At 51.4% G+C, this 18,606-nt stretch overlaps 2 protein-coding genes and 1 pseudogene across 7 annotated transcripts in view; all 3 read right to left on the bottom strand.

The window, feature by feature from the left end:
* Window positions 1–1,795: 1,795 nt before the first annotated feature.
* Window positions 1,796–4,663, bottom strand: LOC129638834 (uncharacterized). Of its 5 annotated transcripts, none has more exons than XR_008708050.1 (3): window positions 4,552–4,663; window positions 3,810–3,915; window positions 1,796–3,082 (listed from the first exon to the last, which is right to left on the bottom strand). XR_008708050.1 is itself a non-coding variant. In XM_055563537.1 (3 exons), exons 1-3 carry the CDS (start codon window positions 4,189–4,191, stop codon window positions 2,642–2,644), a joined length of 477 nt encoding a protein of 158 aa, XP_055419512.1. In that variant the 5' UTR covers window positions 4,192–4,542; the 3' UTR covers window positions 1,796–2,641. The 5 variants fall into 5 exon arrangements, 2 of the variants coding, with proteins under 2 accessions (XP_055419512.1, XP_055419513.1); XR_008708048.1 differs by lacking the exon at window positions 4,552–4,663 and adding an exon at window positions 4,027–4,542 and having other exon boundaries at window positions 1,796–2,847; window positions 3,339–3,915; XR_008708049.1 differs by lacking the exon at window positions 4,552–4,663 and adding an exon at window positions 4,027–4,542.
* Window positions 4,664–6,415: 1,752 nt separating this feature from the next.
* On the bottom strand, window positions 6,416–14,290 carry LOC129640007 (60S acidic ribosomal protein P1-like; annotated as a pseudogene).
* A 2,864-nt stretch (window positions 14,291–17,154) lies between these two features.
* Window positions 17,155–18,606, bottom strand: part of TKTL1 (transketolase like 1) — a 28,234-nt gene continuing 26,782 nt past the window's right edge. For both annotated transcript variants that reach the window (XM_055564114.1, XM_055564117.1), the window contains one exon: window positions 17,155–18,076. In XM_055564114.1, coding sequence (XP_055420089.1) covers window positions 17,904–18,076 — 173 coding nt within the window. In that variant the 3' untranslated portion in view covers window positions 17,155–17,903. The remainder of the gene's footprint in view (window positions 18,077–18,606) is intronic.

Below are 18,606 nucleotides of genomic sequence, written 5' to 3'. Positions count from 1 at the left end.
TGTGCTGCTCAGAGGTCAGGCTGGCCTCAGCCAGCTCCACCACTCACCACGGACATCTGCAAGGTCCCCATGAGCCCAGGGAGGCCACAGCCTGGGGAGCAGGGCTGAATGAGGGGGACTGCTCCCGGACCCAGCACCGGCAGAGGCTGGGCCGCTCCAGACGCCTGAGCTCCAAAGGGCAGGCACCATCATGCCCAGTGGGCGGAGGATGAGGACAAGGGTGAAGCCTGAGGCAGGCGGATAGTGGGGCGGGGCCGGGTCGCTGCCCAGACTGTGCCCATCCACCAGGTGGGTACCTGCAGGAGCTCCACAAGCCACAGTGCCTGGGCAGCAGGAGAGGGAGGACAATGCCCACGCAGCCCTGGGCCTGAGGGCACGCTTGAGGAAGGCAGCCCTGAGGGAGAAGACGGCAGGGCAGAGGCCTCTTGTCGGTCCTTGTGCCGGGGCTCAGGGGCTGCAAGGCGGCTCTACTTAGGGGAACAGTCAGCGGGCCCAAGAGTGTGGGACCGCAGGGGGCTCGAGCCTCTCCATGGGACCCCGGGACCCTGCGGCGGCCCCACATCCTGGCCGAGGGGTTTCCCCATGAGTCACGGCCACAATCCCCAAGGACAGGCCCTGCAAGCTCAGCCTCAGCCTCAGCCTCAGCTTCTGCCCTGGGACGGAGACAGAGAGCCCGACTCTCCTGAGGCCATGGTCGTCAGGCTCGAGAAGAGTGTGGTGGCCACAGACAGGGCCAGGAGCTGTCGCCAAGGGCCCCAGCACTGCCCAGAAGCAAGAGGCAACAGGAGGAGCCCTCACCATCCACAGAAGCTGCGTGATACATTCAGAGCCATCAAGCGTTTCACCGGGAAGTCCTGTCTCAGTCCCAGCCAGGAGGTGGGGCAGCAGGCACGTCCCCCATGGGCACAGCGGGAGCGCCTTCCTGGGACCAAAGGGACACTCAGCTGCCACCCCAGTCTGGCAGCAGCCCAGCCCAGGGCTACCGGGCACAGCCATTGAAGAAAGGGGGCTCATCAGCCTTCACCCCCTCAACGGGGGCCCCCTGGGAAGGAGGGGGTGCAGGCAGGGCTGACCACAGGGTGGGCACACCTCGGAGGTCAGAGAGCATGGGGCCCAGGCCTGAGTGTGCACTTGCACAGCCGTGGCATGCACAGGCTGCCAGGGTGAGAAAGCTTCTGCGCCTGTGCTCAGGGCTGCACCACTGGCTGGGACGGCCCTTCAGGCTGCAGACTCCTGGGCGGAGGGCAGAGGGCACACGCCGCAGGCTCTGTGGGCCATGCTGGGATCATCACACGATCTCTGTTTCTCTGGCTTTCCGTGTGTTTGGTCTGCAACCATTTCAAGGTGAAAAGCCACTCTCTGCCTGTACAACACACGCCTGGCCTGGCTCGGTTCCGGGCTGCAACCCGCCACCCCTGCTTCCACAAAGGACACATTCCTGAGGGGCCTGGGCAGCCCGGGAGTCCCACACCCGGGCTCAGGGGCAGGGACACTCCTTGGAGCCTTCTCACGCGGCACGAACATGAAGAACCTAGGCCCACGTGGGTACCGTTCTCTTCTCCACGGGGTGACCAGTGTGATCCATAAAATCACAGCAGAGGTGAGGGAGCGTCACCTCGAGATGAGTTATGAGACAAACACTGTGGCTTCCATCTCGGGGCTGCTCTGTCTCTCTGAGATCGCTGGATCTGGGGAAGGCCTGACCCAAGCAGCCTGGTGGAGAGGCCCGGTGGGGAGGGACCGTCCCCTGCTGCAGCCCCGTGAACCCTCCAGAAGCAGAGCCTACCCCCCTCCCACCCCAACACCCCAGGCAGACCAGAGGGCTGTGGCCCCGGAGAAGCCTTGACTGCAGCCTGTGATGGACCCCAGGCCAGAAGCCCCAGCCAGGCCTTCTAGAATCCTGTCCTTCAGACACCTGGGAGATTACCAGTGCTGGTTGTTTTAAGGGACTACACTACATCTGGGGTAATTTGCTACACATGCTTGCATGCTAAGTCACTTCAGTCGTGTCCGACTCCTTGCGACCCCATGGACTGTAGCCTGCCAGGCTCCTCTGTCCATGGGATTCTCCAGGCAAGAGTACTAGAGTGGGTTGCCATTTCCTTCTCCAGGGGATCTTCCCAACCCATGTCTCTTATGTCTCCTGTGTTGACAGGCAGGTTTTTACGCTACCTTCACCTGGGTAGCCCCTTGTTATTCAGCAATGGGTAATTTATACATGATGACTTTAAATGGAGAAGATCACCGTAAGTCAATTGGGAGCAAACAAACCGACAAGAAACCCCAGAAACCAATAGGAAGACCCTGGAAAGTCTGATGACACAAACGCTAAGATCGTCTGCCTAGTCAAACGCAAACCCCAAACCACCAAGTCAAGAGACAAGTGACAAATTGGGGCAAAAAATAGTACCAAGATGTGACTCAGGGCTCATATCGTGAAGGTATAGAGAACTTGAACCAGTAAATAAGAAAAGACCAGTGACCCAAAGGAAAAGGGTGCAGGAGAGGGCCTTGGAAAATGCCAACCAAAGCGCCACCCCCCTCCCCTGAAATGATCCCACTACAAGAATGTACTCGGGGGCTGGGGTTCCAGAGCTGCTGGTTCTGGGCACATGGGGCAGCTGGACACTGGCATTGCTTTTCATCTGTGGCTCCAACTGGATGGTGGGCCATCCTGGAGCCAAAGACAGACAAGCCTCGGCAAAGACTGGCCAAAGAAGTGGGTGGTGGTGCTGGGTGTTGAGGAGGTCTGGGCAGCATCACCCAGGAGCTGGGAGATCCTCTTGGTGAGGAACGTGTGGCAGGAAAGGCAGTGGCTTCCCACCAGCGAGAGAAGGCTGACCACACCTGCAGGCCAGACAACTGTCAGGGCAGTTCCTGGGCAGACAACCCCCTTGCTGCTCTCCGTGCATGTGTGCTAAGTCACTTCAGTCGTGTCCGACTCTTCGCAACCCCATGGACTGTAGCCCACCGGCTCCTCTGTCCATGGGATTCTCCAGGCAAGAATCCTGCAGTGGGTTGCCATGCCCTCCTCCACGGGTCTTCCCGGCTCAAGGATTGAACCCGCATCTCCTTACGTCTCCTGCATCGGAAGGTGGGTTCTTTGCCACTAGCACCACCTGGGAAGCTCTTCGGGTCTCCATGCTCCCCCAGACCCACACTTGGTCTTAGGGCCGACGTTCCTTTCCCATCCCTGACCTCAGAATGTAGGCCTTTTTCCTCTGCCTCATCAGATAGTTCATCCCCACACCCAGGCACTGGATCTGATCTCGCCCCACCCTCCTACGTGTCCAGATGTTATCAGCCCAAGTGAGGAGCTGTTGAGCAACTCAACAAACCTGACACCTGATCCTGCCTGGGCTGTGGATAGCCCCTCCTTCGGCTTCAGGCAGGGAAGGGTGACGACTGCTCAATGGGAAGCCCCAGATCTCGCGAGAGCCACCAACCTCGTGGCTTTTCCCAGCCCTGCGGGAGAAGGGCAGGGGGCACACACCTAGGAGTCTCAGGCCTCTAGAGCAGCGCGCTTACTGTGGGGTTTCTGGACCAGCAGCGGCAGCAGCACTGGGAGCTTGCTGGAGTCCAAATGCTCAACCCCCACCTCAGATGAGCAAGATCAGAGATTCTAGGGCGGGGCCCTATGGTCTGGCTTTGAGTGAGCCCTCCAGGTGTTCTCACGACCCTTCCAGCATGAGAACCAGCGTCAGGATGGATAGTTTCTTTCTTTTTTTTTTTTTTAACAATGGATGGTTTCTGATCACATCCACTGCTAGTGAAGCCAGGAGCTTTCTCTCCCTGCTGGGCTCACTCACCTTGACCTCCAGGGAAGAGGCAGGCAGCAGGCACTGAGGGCTGCAACCATAGGCGGTCCTGGAGAACAGGAGTGCTTGGGCAAGATTCCCTCCCAGCGGGCCACACCTGTCGAGTGACAGGGGGAAGACTGGGTTACTTCGGGCCCTCCCCACCTCCAGAAGCATGGCACCCCTGGCCGACTCCACGTTTCTGGGCACTGGGCTCAGCTCTGCCCACCTCTCCCTTGTTACTCCGTGTGGGGCGGGGGGAAGGGGGCAGGATCCGGGCTTCACAGAGAATCATCCCAGTCACACTCATGGGCTGTGGAACACGGTGGGCCGGGCAATGGGTGGGGGCGGCTGGAGGCGGCCAGATTCGAGACCCTGGGAGGGTGGAAGGCATCAGGAGCGCGGGGCAAGGCCGCCCTCAGACGCCAGGACTGGAGGGCGGGGCCAAGCGAAGACCCCCTGACCCTGCCCTTTGGCATATTGGCGGGGTTGCCGCCCACCCTCCCCGGTCACACGGTCCTTGGGCGCCCCTAATACACTGTCCTGGGCCATCTCGAGGGCCAGACGCCCTCAGTACAGCAGGGGGAGTCCAGCCGGGAGTGGGGAGTGGGGCCCCGACGGAATCCCCAAGGTCTCCAGGGCCCTGGACTCTGGGGAGGCGTCTCTTCGCCCTCTCCCCAGGAAAAGACGCACAACCCAGCGAACTGCGGGGCTTTGGCCCCGCCCAGGACCCAGAGGGCAGGCTGCTGTGCACCGAGATGGAGGGGCGGGGGACACGAAGCGGAGGGCCGTTTCCGTGCTTCGAGCCCCGCCCTGAGCGTCCCCGCGGCCGTCGCCTCTCACTCCCCTCCTCAGGCCGCCCACCGGAAGCCGTGGAGTACCGCCTTCCTGCCCACCTCTTCCGGCTGGCTTCACCAATGACCATGCTTGACTCCTGAGAAGACCCGCCCTCCAGCTCCAAGCAAGCCTGTCTCTCTTTGTGACTGGCAGCTCTATGGCCCAATCAGAGCAGGCCGATCGCGTGAGCTTCGCCTTCCGCCCAGCGGTCGGTCTCTTTCCTCAGTCCGTAGTCGGGTGGGCTGTGGGCCCCTGGACTTTCCCGCTGGGAGATCCAGACTGTCCGCGTACAGATTACGTACAGAGTAATCCGATGTGTATACGCCAAGCCCTGCGGTGTGCCTATAGTGTGAGCTTGTATTCTGAAGGAATTAAGTTCACAGGAAGTTACAGGGAAATGCCCCTCCCGTTGTTGCCCCAGCATCAGCGTGTTGCGTAGCCAGTGGGCCCTCACACCAAGAGATGGCATTGGTACCATCAGAAAGCTGCTCAAGGTTCTCCGTGTGTGTGTGCGCGCAAGCCAGTGTTTAGGACACCACACTCCCACTGCTGGTGGCCTGGGTTTGAGTCCTGGATGGGGAGCTGGGATGCAGGATACCTCGCCATACACACACACACACACGTCAGTACATTAATGAAACCATGCAATTTGATAATGGGGTGTGCTTTTTTTAATCACACACTGCCCTTGAGATCCATCCATCTCAATCAATAGTTGGTTTCAGCAGTCAGTTTGTATTGCTAGCCTTCTTCCTTGGTGTGGCTCAGCCACAGTTGTTCAAGCCTTCACCCACTGTTGCCTGTTTCCACTTTTAGGTTTCTAGAAAAAATCTGCTTTGAACATTTGTATCCAGGCTTTCCTGTGGTCAGAATTTTCCATTTCTTTGGCATGAATGCCCAGCAGTGCAAGTGCTGTGTCCTAAGGAAGTGGACGATTAGCCTTAGAAGAAACTGCCAATTTGCATTCCACTGTGGCTGGACCATTTTACCTTACCACCCTGGATATTTTTAAAGCACGTAATTGAAGATTTTTACAAAACATTGTTTTAGGCATGACTGTTAACAATTCTGTTTCTCACCTCTAACTATATTCTTCTATGGGATCACTTACATAGTTCCTCACTCAGGTTAAAAATACACACACCCTGTATATTCAATGTGATTTTAACTAGCAATAATATATCTGCAAAAGTCTTCCTTCTCAGTACACAAGTCTAGCTCATGTCATCTCTGGCCACAAGGTACTGGATGGAGCACATGTGCTATAATTTACATAAGGAATCCCCAACTCATGTAGTGTTACCTTTTCCATTCTTCTTCTTCTTTGTTTGTTAGCAGCTCTGAAGATGTGTAAATCTCCTGCTAGGATAATTATCTTTAAGTGGAACTGCCAGGTCAAAACCTATGGGTATTTACCATGTTTATTGATACTAAGCAGTTGCCTCCCCAAAAGACCCTGATCGGCATATAGCAGGGCTGTTAGCCCTGTGTTCCATATGTTGCAGAGATTTTCTCTCAGTCTCTCTCTAAAGAGCTCAGCTTTTTATTGAATGTGTTACTAAAGTGAGTGAAGTTGCTCAGTCGTGTACGATTTTTTGCGACTCCATGGACTGTAGCCTACCAGAATCCTCAATCCATGGGATTTTCCAGGCAAGAGTACTGGAGAGGGTTGCCATTTCCTTCTCCAGGGGATCTTCCCGACCCAGGGATCGAACCCGGGTCTCCCACATTGTAGGCAGACACTTTACCATCTGAGCCACCAGGGAAGTTATTACAGAGGTTTAGTCCAAAAGAGCAAAGCTCATGTCATCATCAGAGTCTTCAGATTCTTTTTACTTTGTTCTACTTTCTTCTCCTCAGCTGGGGCTGCAGTGGTGGAGGGGGCAGGACCTTATGGTGGTGCAGCACCACTTGTCGGGACAGGTCCACCAGCCCCCACATGGCAGATGAAGCTGCCGATGCTGACACTGGCCAAAGCCTTTACAAACAAGCCTGGCCAGAAAGGGTCAACATTTACACTGGCTGCTTTAACGAGGGCACTGATCTTATCCTCTGTGACCATCACCTCACTGGGCAGAATGAGGGCCGAGTAGGTGCAAAGAAGTTCCGAGACAGAGGCCACAGTGCGGGCCAGTGCTCGGTGGGGCTGCTGGCTTGGTGCCAGTCGCCAGATGAAGTGAGGGCCTCACCCCAAAACAGCCTTGGCTTTTCAGAAGGACAGAGCACCTTAGGGGCCACGGAAGAAAGGATCTCTCTTTTTTGGCTGCGCAGCATGGCATGCCAGATCTTAGTTCTGAGACCAAGAATTGAATCGAGCCCGCCCCCTGCAGTGGAAGCATGGAGTCTTAACCACTGTACCACTGTGGGATTCCCGTCTCTTGTCTCAAAAGACTAGGCCGGCTGGTTTCGGCTGTCAAGAAGTTACACAATTTTATGTGACCAAATTATTACACTCTGGATTGATGATTTCTGGGTTGTGTATTTTGGGCACAAAGTTGTCCTGCCTCAAGTGAGGAGAGTCATGTGACTCAGGGCAGAATTTCTGAGTTCCCACACCCAATGCTTCATGGACCCAGGCTGGCTGATTCTTGCTGTCCTGCTGGCCCCACTACTGTGTGTGTGTGTGTGTGTGGGGTGTCCTATGATCTCAGGTTAGGTAGGCCGGGACTCAGGCCAGTGCCCATCAGACACCCAGCCCCTGCCCCCCTGGGATGCCAGGTCAGTTGGGGAAAAGACAAGGAAACGTGTACAGAGAAGAGTGTTTTATATTATTTAAATGCATAGGTGGCCCGCCAGTGAGCAAGCGAGATCCATGGGGAAAGCACAAATAAAAACGAGAATCCACCTAAAACCAGTGCTCTTGAAAGATCACCTGCATGGTACGAAGGAAGGACAAGGCTGTAAAAGGAACTGGGTCCATCCCAGCATGCGTCTGAGTGAGCAGAAGTCCGGTCCCCATCATCTGCAAGCAGGGGCTTCCATCCCTCTGCCACAGACAGTGGGGCTTCAGCAAACCACTGGCTGAGGGAGGCTCCCCCAACACCCACCCCCCGCACTGTGGTTGTACTGCTGGGCTCCTGGCAGAGTGAATGCTCCCAGAAGGGACGCCTCACCTCTGGCTTCCCACTCAGGAGTCCCAGAGGGCCAGCTGAAGACCAGTCTGCAATCTCACCTTGAAGACACCACACATCCTCATGGAATGCTGGCAGGTCCCTCAGAGAGAGGAGTGGCCCTGTTACATCTCCAGGGTGTCACTGTCAGAGGCCAGATGATATAATTTTCGGAAAGGGCTGGGAGTGTCTGCTACGGGCCTGGATTCCCCCATCCCAGCCTCGCGGAGGCCCTAGAAAGTTGGTAGCATGTCACCCCCTTCTCCAGATGAGCAAATGAGGACAGGAAGACTTGAGCAGCTTGTTCTGAATCTCTAGCTAGCAGAGGGAGGGGTGGATAAGGACACTGGCCTCTAAGCCTGACCTCCTTTTGCAGGATGTGAAGTGAAGTGAAAGTCTCTTAGTCGTGTCCGACTCTTTGCGACCCCATGGACTGTACAGTCCACAGAATTCTCTGGGCCAGAATACTGGAGTGGGTAGCTCTTCCCTTCTCCCAGGGATCTTCCCAACCCAGGGATCAAACCCAGGTCTCCCACATTGCAGGCGGATTCTTTACCACCTCAGCCACTAGGGAAGCCCAAGAATACTGGATTCGGTAGCCTATCCCTTCTCTAGAGGATCTTCTGGACCCAGGAATCAAACTGAGGTCTCCTGCATTGCAGGTGGATTCTTTACCAACTGAGCTCTCAGGGAAGCTCTTTCGCAGGCTACGCTTTCCATCTGGCTCCCAAGGAGGTTCCTGGGGCATCATATCACACATCAGCTTGTCCTGAAGGCATAAGAGGTGAGTTCCAGTGACTATCCCTGGGCCTTGGACCAGTCCATAAAGGAAGGAGGTGAGAAAGAGAAACACCTTTACTCTTGTGCCTAATCGGGGGGACTTTGAAACAGACTGACAGTACCTTTGAATTCTCATGAGATCAGAGAGTGGTTCTCATGGATATTTACCAGTCATCTGCATTCCTGTGATAGAAGGCTACTGCAACTCCCCCAATCTTCACTGGCCTCCAAGACACCAAAAGAGACACACACGGTGGAAGGTGGGAGGGAGGTTCAAGAGGGAGGGGGACATATGTATACCTATGGCTGATCCATGTTGATGTATGACAGGAACCAATGCAGTATTGTAAAGCAATTATCCTCCAATTAAAAATGAACTTCAAAAAGTAGATACACAAGAAGGAATCAAAAAGATAAGACAAATTCTAAAAGTCTAGGTGGATTTGAAAACAAAAAAAGAACTTTAGACATTAGAAACAAAACCATAGTCTTTGAAACAAAAATCTCAGCTGATGAATCAAACCACAGGTAGATGACTCGGAAGATGACAAGGCAGTGACCCTGAGGAGAGATGGGCCGGTCTTCGTGGCCCCTCATCCTGGCTTCCCAGCTTCCAATGATGTCAACCCCTTCCCTTCTTGCCCTGGGTCTGGGAAGGCAGCTGCTTCCTGTACTCGCTGCGTGCCTTCAGCCCTCAGAGCCACCCCTGAGTGACCACCTGTGTTCGAGGCTCTCATGACCTGCAGGGGTCTCAGCAGTCACCATGCTGTCCCTGCCCTCGACTGGGGTGAAGGGCCAAGAACAGCAAGTGCCTGAGGAGCCAGAGCGGCTGCTACCTTGAACTGTCATGGAGGGAACGCCGGGAACCAAGGCTGGGCTGTGCGGTGACTGCAGTGTCCCTGGGAGGAAACTGACAAGGACACCTGCCTTAGCTCTCGGCTCAGGTCACAGGATGACAGCCACAGCTCTTCCATGGCAGCCTGCAAATTCCCCTGTGCCTGCAGGGCTGACGGGGCTGGAAATCTAACATAGCATTCCACCATGTCAGTTGCAGAATCCCCAGGTTGCCTGAATTCCCAGCCTCTCTGCATTTCCTAGGTGAAAGGCAGGGCACTGCGTGGATGTCAGTTCAGTTCAGTTCAGTTGTTCAGTCCTGTCCGACTCTTTGCGACCCCATGAATTGCAGCACGCCAGGCCTCCCTGTCCATCACCAACTCCCGGACTCAAACTCACATCCATCGAGTTGGTGATGCTATCTAGCCATCTCATCCTCTGTCGTCCCCTTCTCCTCCTGCCCCCAATCCCTCCCAGCATCAGAGTCTTTTCCAATGAGTCAACTCTTCCATGAGGTGGCCAAAGTACTGGAGTTTCAGCTTTAGCATCATTCCTTCCAAAGAACACCCAGGACTGATCTCCCCAAGGGACTCTCAAGAGTCTTCTCCAATACCACAGTTCAAAAGCATTAATTCTTTGGTACTCAGCTTTCTTCACAGTTCAACTCTCAAATCCATACATGACTACTGGAAAAACCATAGCCTTGACTAGACGGACCTTTGGTGGCAAAGTAATGTCTCTGCTTTTCAATATGCTATCTGGGTTGGTCATAACTTTCCTTCCAAGTAGTAAGCGTCTTTTAATTTCATGGCTGCAGTCACCATCTGCAGTGATTTTGGAGCCCCCCAAAATAAAATCTGACACTGTTTCCCTTGTTTCCCCATCTATTTCCCATGAAGTGATGGGACCAGATGCCATGATCTTAGTTTTCTGAATGTTGAGCTTGAAGCCAACTTTTTCACTCTCCTCTTTCACTTTTATCAAGAGGCTTTTTAGTTCCTCTTCATTTTCTGCCATAAGGGTGGCGTCATCTGCATATCTGAGGTTATTGATATTTCTCTCAGAAATCTTGATTCCAGCTTGTGCTTCTTCCAGCCAAGCATTTCTCATGATGTACTCTGCATATAAGTTAAATGAGCAGGGTGACAATATACAGCCTTGCCATACTCCTTTTCCTATTTGGAACCAGTCTGTTGTTCCATGTCCAGTTCTAACTGTTGCTTCCTGACCTGCATATAGGTTTCTCAAGAGGCAGGTCAGATGGTCTGGTGGTCCCATCTCTTTCAGAATTTTCCACAGTTTATTGTGACCCACACAGTCAAAGGCTTTGGCATAGTCAATAAAGCAGAAATAGATGTTTTTCTGGAACTCTCTTGCTTTTTCCATGATCCAGCAGATGTTGGCAATTTGATCTCTTAACCAGAGATAAAAATTCCTCTGCCTTTTCTAAAACCAGCTTGAACATCTGGAAGTTCACCGTTCACGTACTGCTGAAGCCTGGCTTGGAGAATTTGAGCATTACTTTACTAGCGTGTGAGATGAGTGCAATTGTGCGGTAGTTTGAGCATTCTTTGGCATTGCCCTTCTTGGGATTGGAAGAAGACTGACCTTTTCCAGTCCTGTGGCCACTGCTGAGTTTTCCAAATTTGCTGGCATATTGAGTGCAGCACTTTCACAGCATCATCTTTCAGGATTTGAAATAGCTCAACTGGAATTCCATCACTTCCACTAGTTTTGTTCGTAGTGATGCTTTCTAAGGCCCACTTGACTTCACATTCCAGGATGTCTGGCTGTAGGTCAGTGATCACCTAGAGCCATCGTGATTATCTGGGTCGTGAAGATCTTTTTTGTACAGTTCTTCTGTGTATTCTTGCCACCTCTTCTTAATATTTTCTGCTTCTGTTAGGTCCATACCATTTCTGTCCTTTATTGAGCCTATCCTTGCATTAAATGTTCCCTTGGTATCTCTAATTTTCTTGAAGAGATCTCTAGTCTTTCCCATTCTGTTGTTTTCCTCTATTTCTTTGCATTGATCACTAAGAAAGGCTTTCTTATTTCTTCTTGCTATTCTTTGGAACTCTGCATTCAGATGCTATATCTTTCCTTTTCTCCTTTGCTTTTCACTTCTCTTCTTTTCACAGCTATTTGTAAAGCCTCCCCAGACAGCCATTTTGCTTTTTTGCATTTCTTTTCCATGGCGAAGGTCTTGATCCCTGTCTCCTGTACAATGTCACAAACCTCTGTCCATAGTTCACCAGGCACTCTATCTATCAGATCTAGTCCCTTAAATCTATTTCTCACTTCCACTGTATAATCATAAGGGATTTGATTTAGGTCATACCTGAATGGTCTAGTGGTTTTCCCTACTTTCTTCAATGTAAGTCTGAATTTGGCAATAAGGAGTTCATGATCTGAGCCACAGTCAGCTCCCAGTCTTGTTTTTGCTGACTGTATAGAGCTTCTCCATCTTTGGCTGCAAAGAATATAATCAATCTGATTTTGGTGTTGATCATCTGGTGATGTCCACGTGTAGAGTCTGCTCTTGTGTTGTTGGAAGAGGGTGTTTGCTATGACCAGTGTGTTCTTGGCAAAACTCTATTAGCCTTTGCCCTGCTTCATTCTGTATTCCAAGGCCAAATTTGCCTGTTACTCCAGGTGTTTCTTGACTTCCTACTTTTGCATTCCAGTCCCCTATAATGAAAAGGACATCTTTTGAGGGTATTAGTTCTAAAAGGTCTTGTAGGTCTTCATAGAACCTTTTAACTTCAGCTTCTTCAACGTTACTGGTTGGGGCATAGGCTTGGATTACTGTGACATTGAATGGTTTGCCTTGGAAACGAACAGAGATCATTCTGTCGTTTTTGAGATTGCATCTAAGTACTGCATTTCAGACTCTTTTGTTGACCATGATGGCTACTCCATTTCTTCTAAGGGATTCCTGCCCACAGTAGTAGATATAATGGTCATCTGAGTTAAATTCACCCATTCAAGTCCATTTTAGTTCGCTGACTCCTAGAATGTCAACGTTCACTCTTGCCATCTGTTTAACCACTTCCAATTTGCCTTGATTCATGGACCTAACATTCCAGGTTCCTATGCAATATTGCTCTTTACAGCATTGGACCTTGCTTCTATCACCAGTCACATCCACAACTGGGTATTGTTTTTCCTTTGGCTCCATCCCTTCATTCTTTCTGGAGTTATTTCTCCACTGATCTCCAGTAGCATATTGGGCACCTACTGACCTGGGGAGTTCCTCTTTCAGTATCCTATCATTTTGCCTTTTCATACTGTTCATGGGGTTCTCAAGGCAAGAATACTGAAGTGGTTTGCCATTCCCTTCTCCAGTGGACCACATTCTGTCAGACCTCTCCACCATGACCCGCCCGTCTTGGGTGGCCCCACATGGCATGGCTTAGTTTCATTGAGTTAGACAAGGCTGTTGTCCATGTGATTAGATTGACTAGTTTTCTGTGAGTATGGTTTCTGTGTGTCTGCCCTCTGATGCCCTCTTGCAACATCTACTGTCTTACTTGGGTTTCTTTTACCTTGGACGTGGGGTATCTCTTCACAGCTGCTCCAGCAAAGCACAGCCACTGCTCCTTACCTTGGATGAGGGGTATCTCCTCACTACCGCCCCTCCTGACCTTGAACATGGAGTAGCTCCTCTAGGCCCTCCTGTGCCTGCGCAGCCACCGCTCCTTTGACGTGGGGTAGCTCCTCCCGGCCACCACCCCTGGCTTCGGGCGTGGGGTAGATCCTCTCAGCTGCTCCTGCACTGTCACAGCCTGGCACTCAGCTCACCGCAGGTAATTGTCTTAGTGTGGGTGCGGGCTCCCTAGCCATCCGAGGGGCTCCTCGAGTGGGCGGTCCAGGCGCGGTCACCTCAGCGACCTCCCACGGAATCAGGCTTCAGGCCAGCGCCTGTGCAGCCTTCCACTGCGTGGATGAGTGGGGCCTTAAAACCAAGACTTGGGATATTTGGTTGCCCTCAGTGGAAGCTGACAATCGGCAAGCCCCCAGTCCCCCAGAGCCTCCCTTGCTGATGGAAGTAGCTTGCCCAGCTGTGTCTGGGATGCTGGTGTTCTGTCCTTTGAGGACTGTGTCATTACCTTATCTGGTGCCAATGCCTTGCAAGGGGACACCAATTGTCCTCCAGACCCTCTGCCACCATGTCCTGTTGCCACGAGACCCACAGTGAAGTGAGTGAAGTCAAAGTCGCTCAGTCGTGTCCAATTCTTTGCGACCCCATGGACTATATTGTCCATGGAATTATCCAGGCCAGAATACTGGAGTGGGTAGCCTTTCCCTTCTCCCGGGGATCTTCCTGGCCCAGAGATCAAACCCAGGTCTCCCACATTGCAGGAGTATTCTTTACCCGCTGAGCCACAAGGGAAGCCCTTTAGACCCCTAAGTGGGGTCCGATTACTGCATGATCCAGGGGACAGGGATACAGTGAGGGTGGGGGCATCTTTCATCTCTGCACCTCTCCACTACACTCCTCCCTTCTTGCTTGAGTGGCCTGCAAGTTTTCTGTTTGTTCTTCTCAGTAAGCAGGGAACCCTGTAGGGATCATTTCAGGATTACTGAGTGTCAGGCACCCCGTTTCTTATCCTGTGCATGGCCCAGCAAGTTATTGTGCCACAGTAGGGAGAGAGAATGTACCTATCTTCTCTCTGGTGGCTGGTAAAGCTGTCCTTGGGGAGGCATGTCTGTAGGTGAGCGTGCTCCGACTGGAGGACTCCGCTCCCAGACCCCAACTCTCCACGTGGAATCACTTTCTCTGTCCTTTTATGTCCAGGAGGGCTTGTGCTGCACACCTTTGCCACCAGCCTTTTGTGCACCTTCACGCATATCTGCCATCACGCCCCGGCCCCGCCCGTCCACCACTACCTCAACCACCAACCTCAGCTTCCTCTTCTCTCGGGCCATACCTCTTGCTTTCTGCTGGCCGTCAGCTCTTGGTTGGGAGCACTGTCCTTATTCGGTTTGTTTCTGGGGACCTAGGCCACCGCAGGCCTCTCTCCGCTTCGGGGGCCGAGGCTGCAGCCTCACGCCATCATATTCACCCCTTTCAGGGCGGCCCCACCCCCCCTAGGGCGGTGCCTGTGATGCTGATTGGCTAAGGCTCAGTGAGTGACCGGACAAAACCCAATGACATGGCCCAGGCTGCGTGGATTGGCCGACCCCGGGCAGGCGGGCACAAGGTGTGCGGAGAGCCGAATGCGCGGGTGGGGTGCAGGCCTTCGCCAGGCAGTGGCCAAATGGTGGGTAGGTACAGGCGGGTTGGAGGTGGGGGAGGTTGGAGCAGCCAAGGCTGCCGAGGAGAGGGTTGGCCAGAGAGGGAGAAGGCGGGGCCGATTCTCTGCTGAGCCCTGGGCGATCCCAGTGAGGCTGGAAAGTGGCTGGGGCGTGCATGCGTGCGTACTGGAGGCCACTGCTGGGGAGTACGAACGCGCCACAAGCGAGGGTAGCCTTCAGTGGGGACATTTATATGGCATTTCTAAAATCCTGGCTACAGCCCTATGGGAGAAGCTGTCCCCACCCTCAACACTGTCATCCCCTTTGAGAAATGAAACTGAGGCCAAAACGGGTGACTTTAGTTCACCTTTACATACACAAGTAGGCAACCTGTGGATTAGAATCATGCGGCAGGGTCACCCGAGTCTGTGGCTCCAGAACAATCAAGGGACATTCAGACACTTAAGCACCTAGACCAGTTGACAGCATTCCTGTCCCCTATCACCTCGGCTACTCTGCACCCTGGAGGTATAGCCGGGCCACTCCCATCCCTACATGATCATCTCTCCTCCCAGCCCCTATTCCTAAGGTCAGCTCTTCTATTCTTGCCCAACTCCTGTGGGGGCCTGAACTCAGGCTTTTGGAATGGAGTTTTTATCATGGATTGTATTTGGAACCCCATTTAGGCCTCAACAGTGCACTGCTGCACAGTATTTGTTGTGAACATCACCAAATCAGGCATTATACATCTAAATACAAGCTGGTGTGGTGCACAGTGCCTGGTCACACATCCTAGCTTATCTGTGTTCATAATAGCTTTACCTTAGAGTGCTTTTACAGATGTCACGGTATCATTATGGTCATTGTTTCATTCAGCCCTCGTGAATCTACTTTAACCACACACACACACACACACACATTCAAAAGAGTAAACAGAATTATCACATGACCCAGCAACTCCTAGCTTTATATACACCCAATGTAGGTAATGGAGAAGGCAATGGCACCCCACTACAGTACTCTTGCCTGGAAAATCCCACGGACAGAGGAGCCTGGTAGGCTGCAGTCCATGGGGTCGCTAAGTGTCGGACACGACTGAGCAACTTCACTTTCACTTTTCACTTTCATGCATTGGAGGAGGAAATGGCAATCCACTCCAGTGTTCTTGCCTAGAGAATCCCATGGACAGAGGAGCCTGGTGGGCTGCCGTCTATGGGGTCGCACAGAGTTGGACACGACTGAAGCGACTTAACAGTAGCAATGTAAGTAAAACTATAATCCACAAACTTGAAAAGGAATGTTTGTAGCATTATTCACAATAGACAAAAAGTAAAAATCCAGATTTCTACAAACCAATGGACAAAACAGTCTATACATAGGATGGACTATTATGTGGCCATAAAAAAGAATGAAATTCTGTAACATGCTCTAATGTAGATGAACCTGAAATACATTATGCTAAAAAGCTAGGAGACAAAAAGGTCACATACTCTGATTCCCTTCATACAAAATGTCCAGAATATGTTAAAACCCTAGAAACAGTAAATACACGAGTGGTTACCAGGGGCTGGGACAGTGAATGGGGACAGACTACTCAGGGGTGCAGTTCTCTCTGGAGTGATACAATGTCCTAAAATGAACCACAGTGATGGTTACAGAACTCTGAGTATGCTAAGTACCACTAACTTGTATTCTTTCAATGGCTGAACTGCATGGAATGTGAGATGTCCAGTTAAGTGAGGTAAAATTTTGATTATTTGCATTTTATCAATTTTCCATATGACCCTGTAATCAACTGTTATTTTTATAGAAAAATGTCAACTATTTAATATTTACTTAGCTGCACCAGGACCTACTTGCAGCATTGCAGCATGTGGGCTCTAGCTCCAACCAGGGATTTAACCCAGGCCCTTCGCATTGGGAGTGCAGAGTCTTAGCCACTGGACCATAAGGGAAGTCCCTGATATTTTTAATATTTTTGTATTTTGATACATTTGATATATTTTCTATCAATTACATCAACTATTTTTAAAATTTTTGAAGTTTTATGAAATAAGCATACGAACTATCATGCTAATTTTACAGGCCAGGGAACCAGCTTAGCGAGTTAAAAAGCCAGGAACAGAAAGACTAGGCTCTGCAGATGACTCAGTGGCAGACTGGTTCTTCCATCTCTACCACACATTCTAGAACAAAAACCCCTTGATGACCAGTTAGTGAGAATGATAGAAATAAGGACCATGACATTCCAGATACATCCAGCCAACTTTAGTTTTGAAACTCCGGTCTATCCTTCATTTATCTGGCAGGTATTCTCTTGTATTCCAACCACATGGTTTAAATGCTCTGACCTAAAATAAGGAGTTGGCTCAGGGCTGGCTTTTCAGGCTGCATACTGTCCTCTAGTGGTACACCTCCTGCCCACTACCCTTTCCAGGGCTTGTTGGGGACATGGATCTCTCTCCTGGTTTAAAGAACAGCTTCTTCCTTATTTAGGATTTTATCAAGGAGAAACAAAATCACACATACAAGGCACAGACAGAACAAAACAGCTAGCCAGTTCTTCATTGCTTTATTAACGTCAACTTTAATATCCTCAGTAGATGAGTACAATTGAGCTAACAGTTTGGTTTGGTCACTGAGTAAATAAGACATTCCTGAGATCTGACCAGAGAGCACAGTGTGGAAGTCAGACCTAGTCGTGTCCTCTCTTCACAGAACAGTCACTTCAAACAGTACAGCACATCCTAAGAGCTTTCACTGCTGCTCCACAGCCTCTGCACGGGAGAGGGATGAAGGCAAACACCAGAGGAAATTCCACATCAACTGCAGTCACACAGTACCTGGAAGGCTGCAGGTAGGATAGTAGCACCTGACCTCATGCACGGGCCATCAGTGGGCAGCATGGTGGTATAATGCTGCCCAACTTGGGCGACTGCAGTCTACAATTCAATTCACATTTTTTTCTTTTACTTATGAGGAAAATGCACACATTTAAGAAACTGTTACCTTATGTTGGTCTCTACCCCAGTTATCTCTAGTCTCATCAGAAAACTTGCTATCAGGTGGTTGTTTTGTTAGCTATTCTGTCACTTCAAACTTTATCTTATAATCCACTTTAATGATTCAAAGGTAAGAGTTATACGTGTATATGTAGTTATGGCTTAACAAGAAAGCAGTTAACTTGCCTTATTTTTAAAAAGAATAAAGCACAATAGCATAGATTTAAGTGATCATTTGGCAACAAGCATAAACGTAAGGTAAGGTAAACAGGCCAGTCTGTTGGTCAAAGCCAACAGCTAAGCTATTTCATTAAAATTCGTTCCACAGCACATATGATGTGTTTGGAACTGATTCCAAACATATCCAGCAGGTCACTGGGCTTCCCGCTCCGAAGGATTCCTGACACTGCCAGCTGATGGACCACGATGTCAGGCTCCATGGAGACGGCTGCAGAGACGGCCTCCCCGATACCACCTGAAGAAGCAAGGGATATTAGGGTCTGTTCTGGAAGCAGCTCGTCAGCCTCAAAACCCCATCATGTAGAGACCTTTGAATGTGGTGGTTCCCAGGGAGAAAAGTTTCTCAGTAGGCACTGATTTATAAACAGCTGTTCCCTAACTGTCCAGAAGAGTTCTCATTCAAAAGTACAAGTCTTCAAATTACTCCTAGCCCCACTTATGAAGGGGTTATCTCCACTGGGGCTCCATGGACGCAAGGATCTGTGGAGCTCAGATTCTCAAACCTGTCAGGAGCCCAAGAATTAGCTTCTGACTTCAGAAAGGCCAGCGTGCAAGGCTGGCCTGGGGGTGGTGCCCAGGCAGGCTGGTATGAGTCCTTGACATCAATGAGACACTTTCCCTACTGCTAAGAGTGGTCTCTGTGCCTCAGCTGTTGGCACCACAGGGTGATTTATGGGGCTCACCTGCTTTCCTCTGGGAGTCGGGAAGTTTGGCACGTGCCTGGCAGCCATCAGCCCTTAATACTACTCACGGCAATGAGTCTCG

The sequence above is a fragment of the Bubalus kerabau genome, chromosome X, assembly GCF_029407905.1.
Source record: "Bubalus kerabau isolate K-KA32 ecotype Philippines breed swamp buffalo chromosome X, PCC_UOA_SB_1v2, whole genome shotgun sequence".
Lineage (NCBI taxonomy): Eukaryota > Metazoa > Chordata > Mammalia > Artiodactyla > Bovidae > Bubalus > Bubalus kerabau.
This window is presented reverse-complemented; position numbering and strand designations above follow the sequence as displayed.

Bases quoted from the DNA above. Each gene is read 5' to 3' on its own strand.
- LOC129638834 (XM_055563538.1), bottom strand. From the start codon at position 3,859: ATGGTTGCAGCCCTCAGTGCCTGCTGCCTGCCTCTTCCCTGGAGGTCA. The intron at 3,466-3,809 runs GTGAGTGAGCCC...CTTCTCCCGCAG, and splicing joins CCTCTTCCCTGGAGGTCAAG to GGCTGGGAAAAGCCACGAGG. The intron at 2,848-3,338 runs GTTTGTTGAGTT...TCTGGCCTGCAG, and splicing joins CAGGCAGGATCAGGTGTCAG to GTGTGGTCAGCCTTCTCTCG.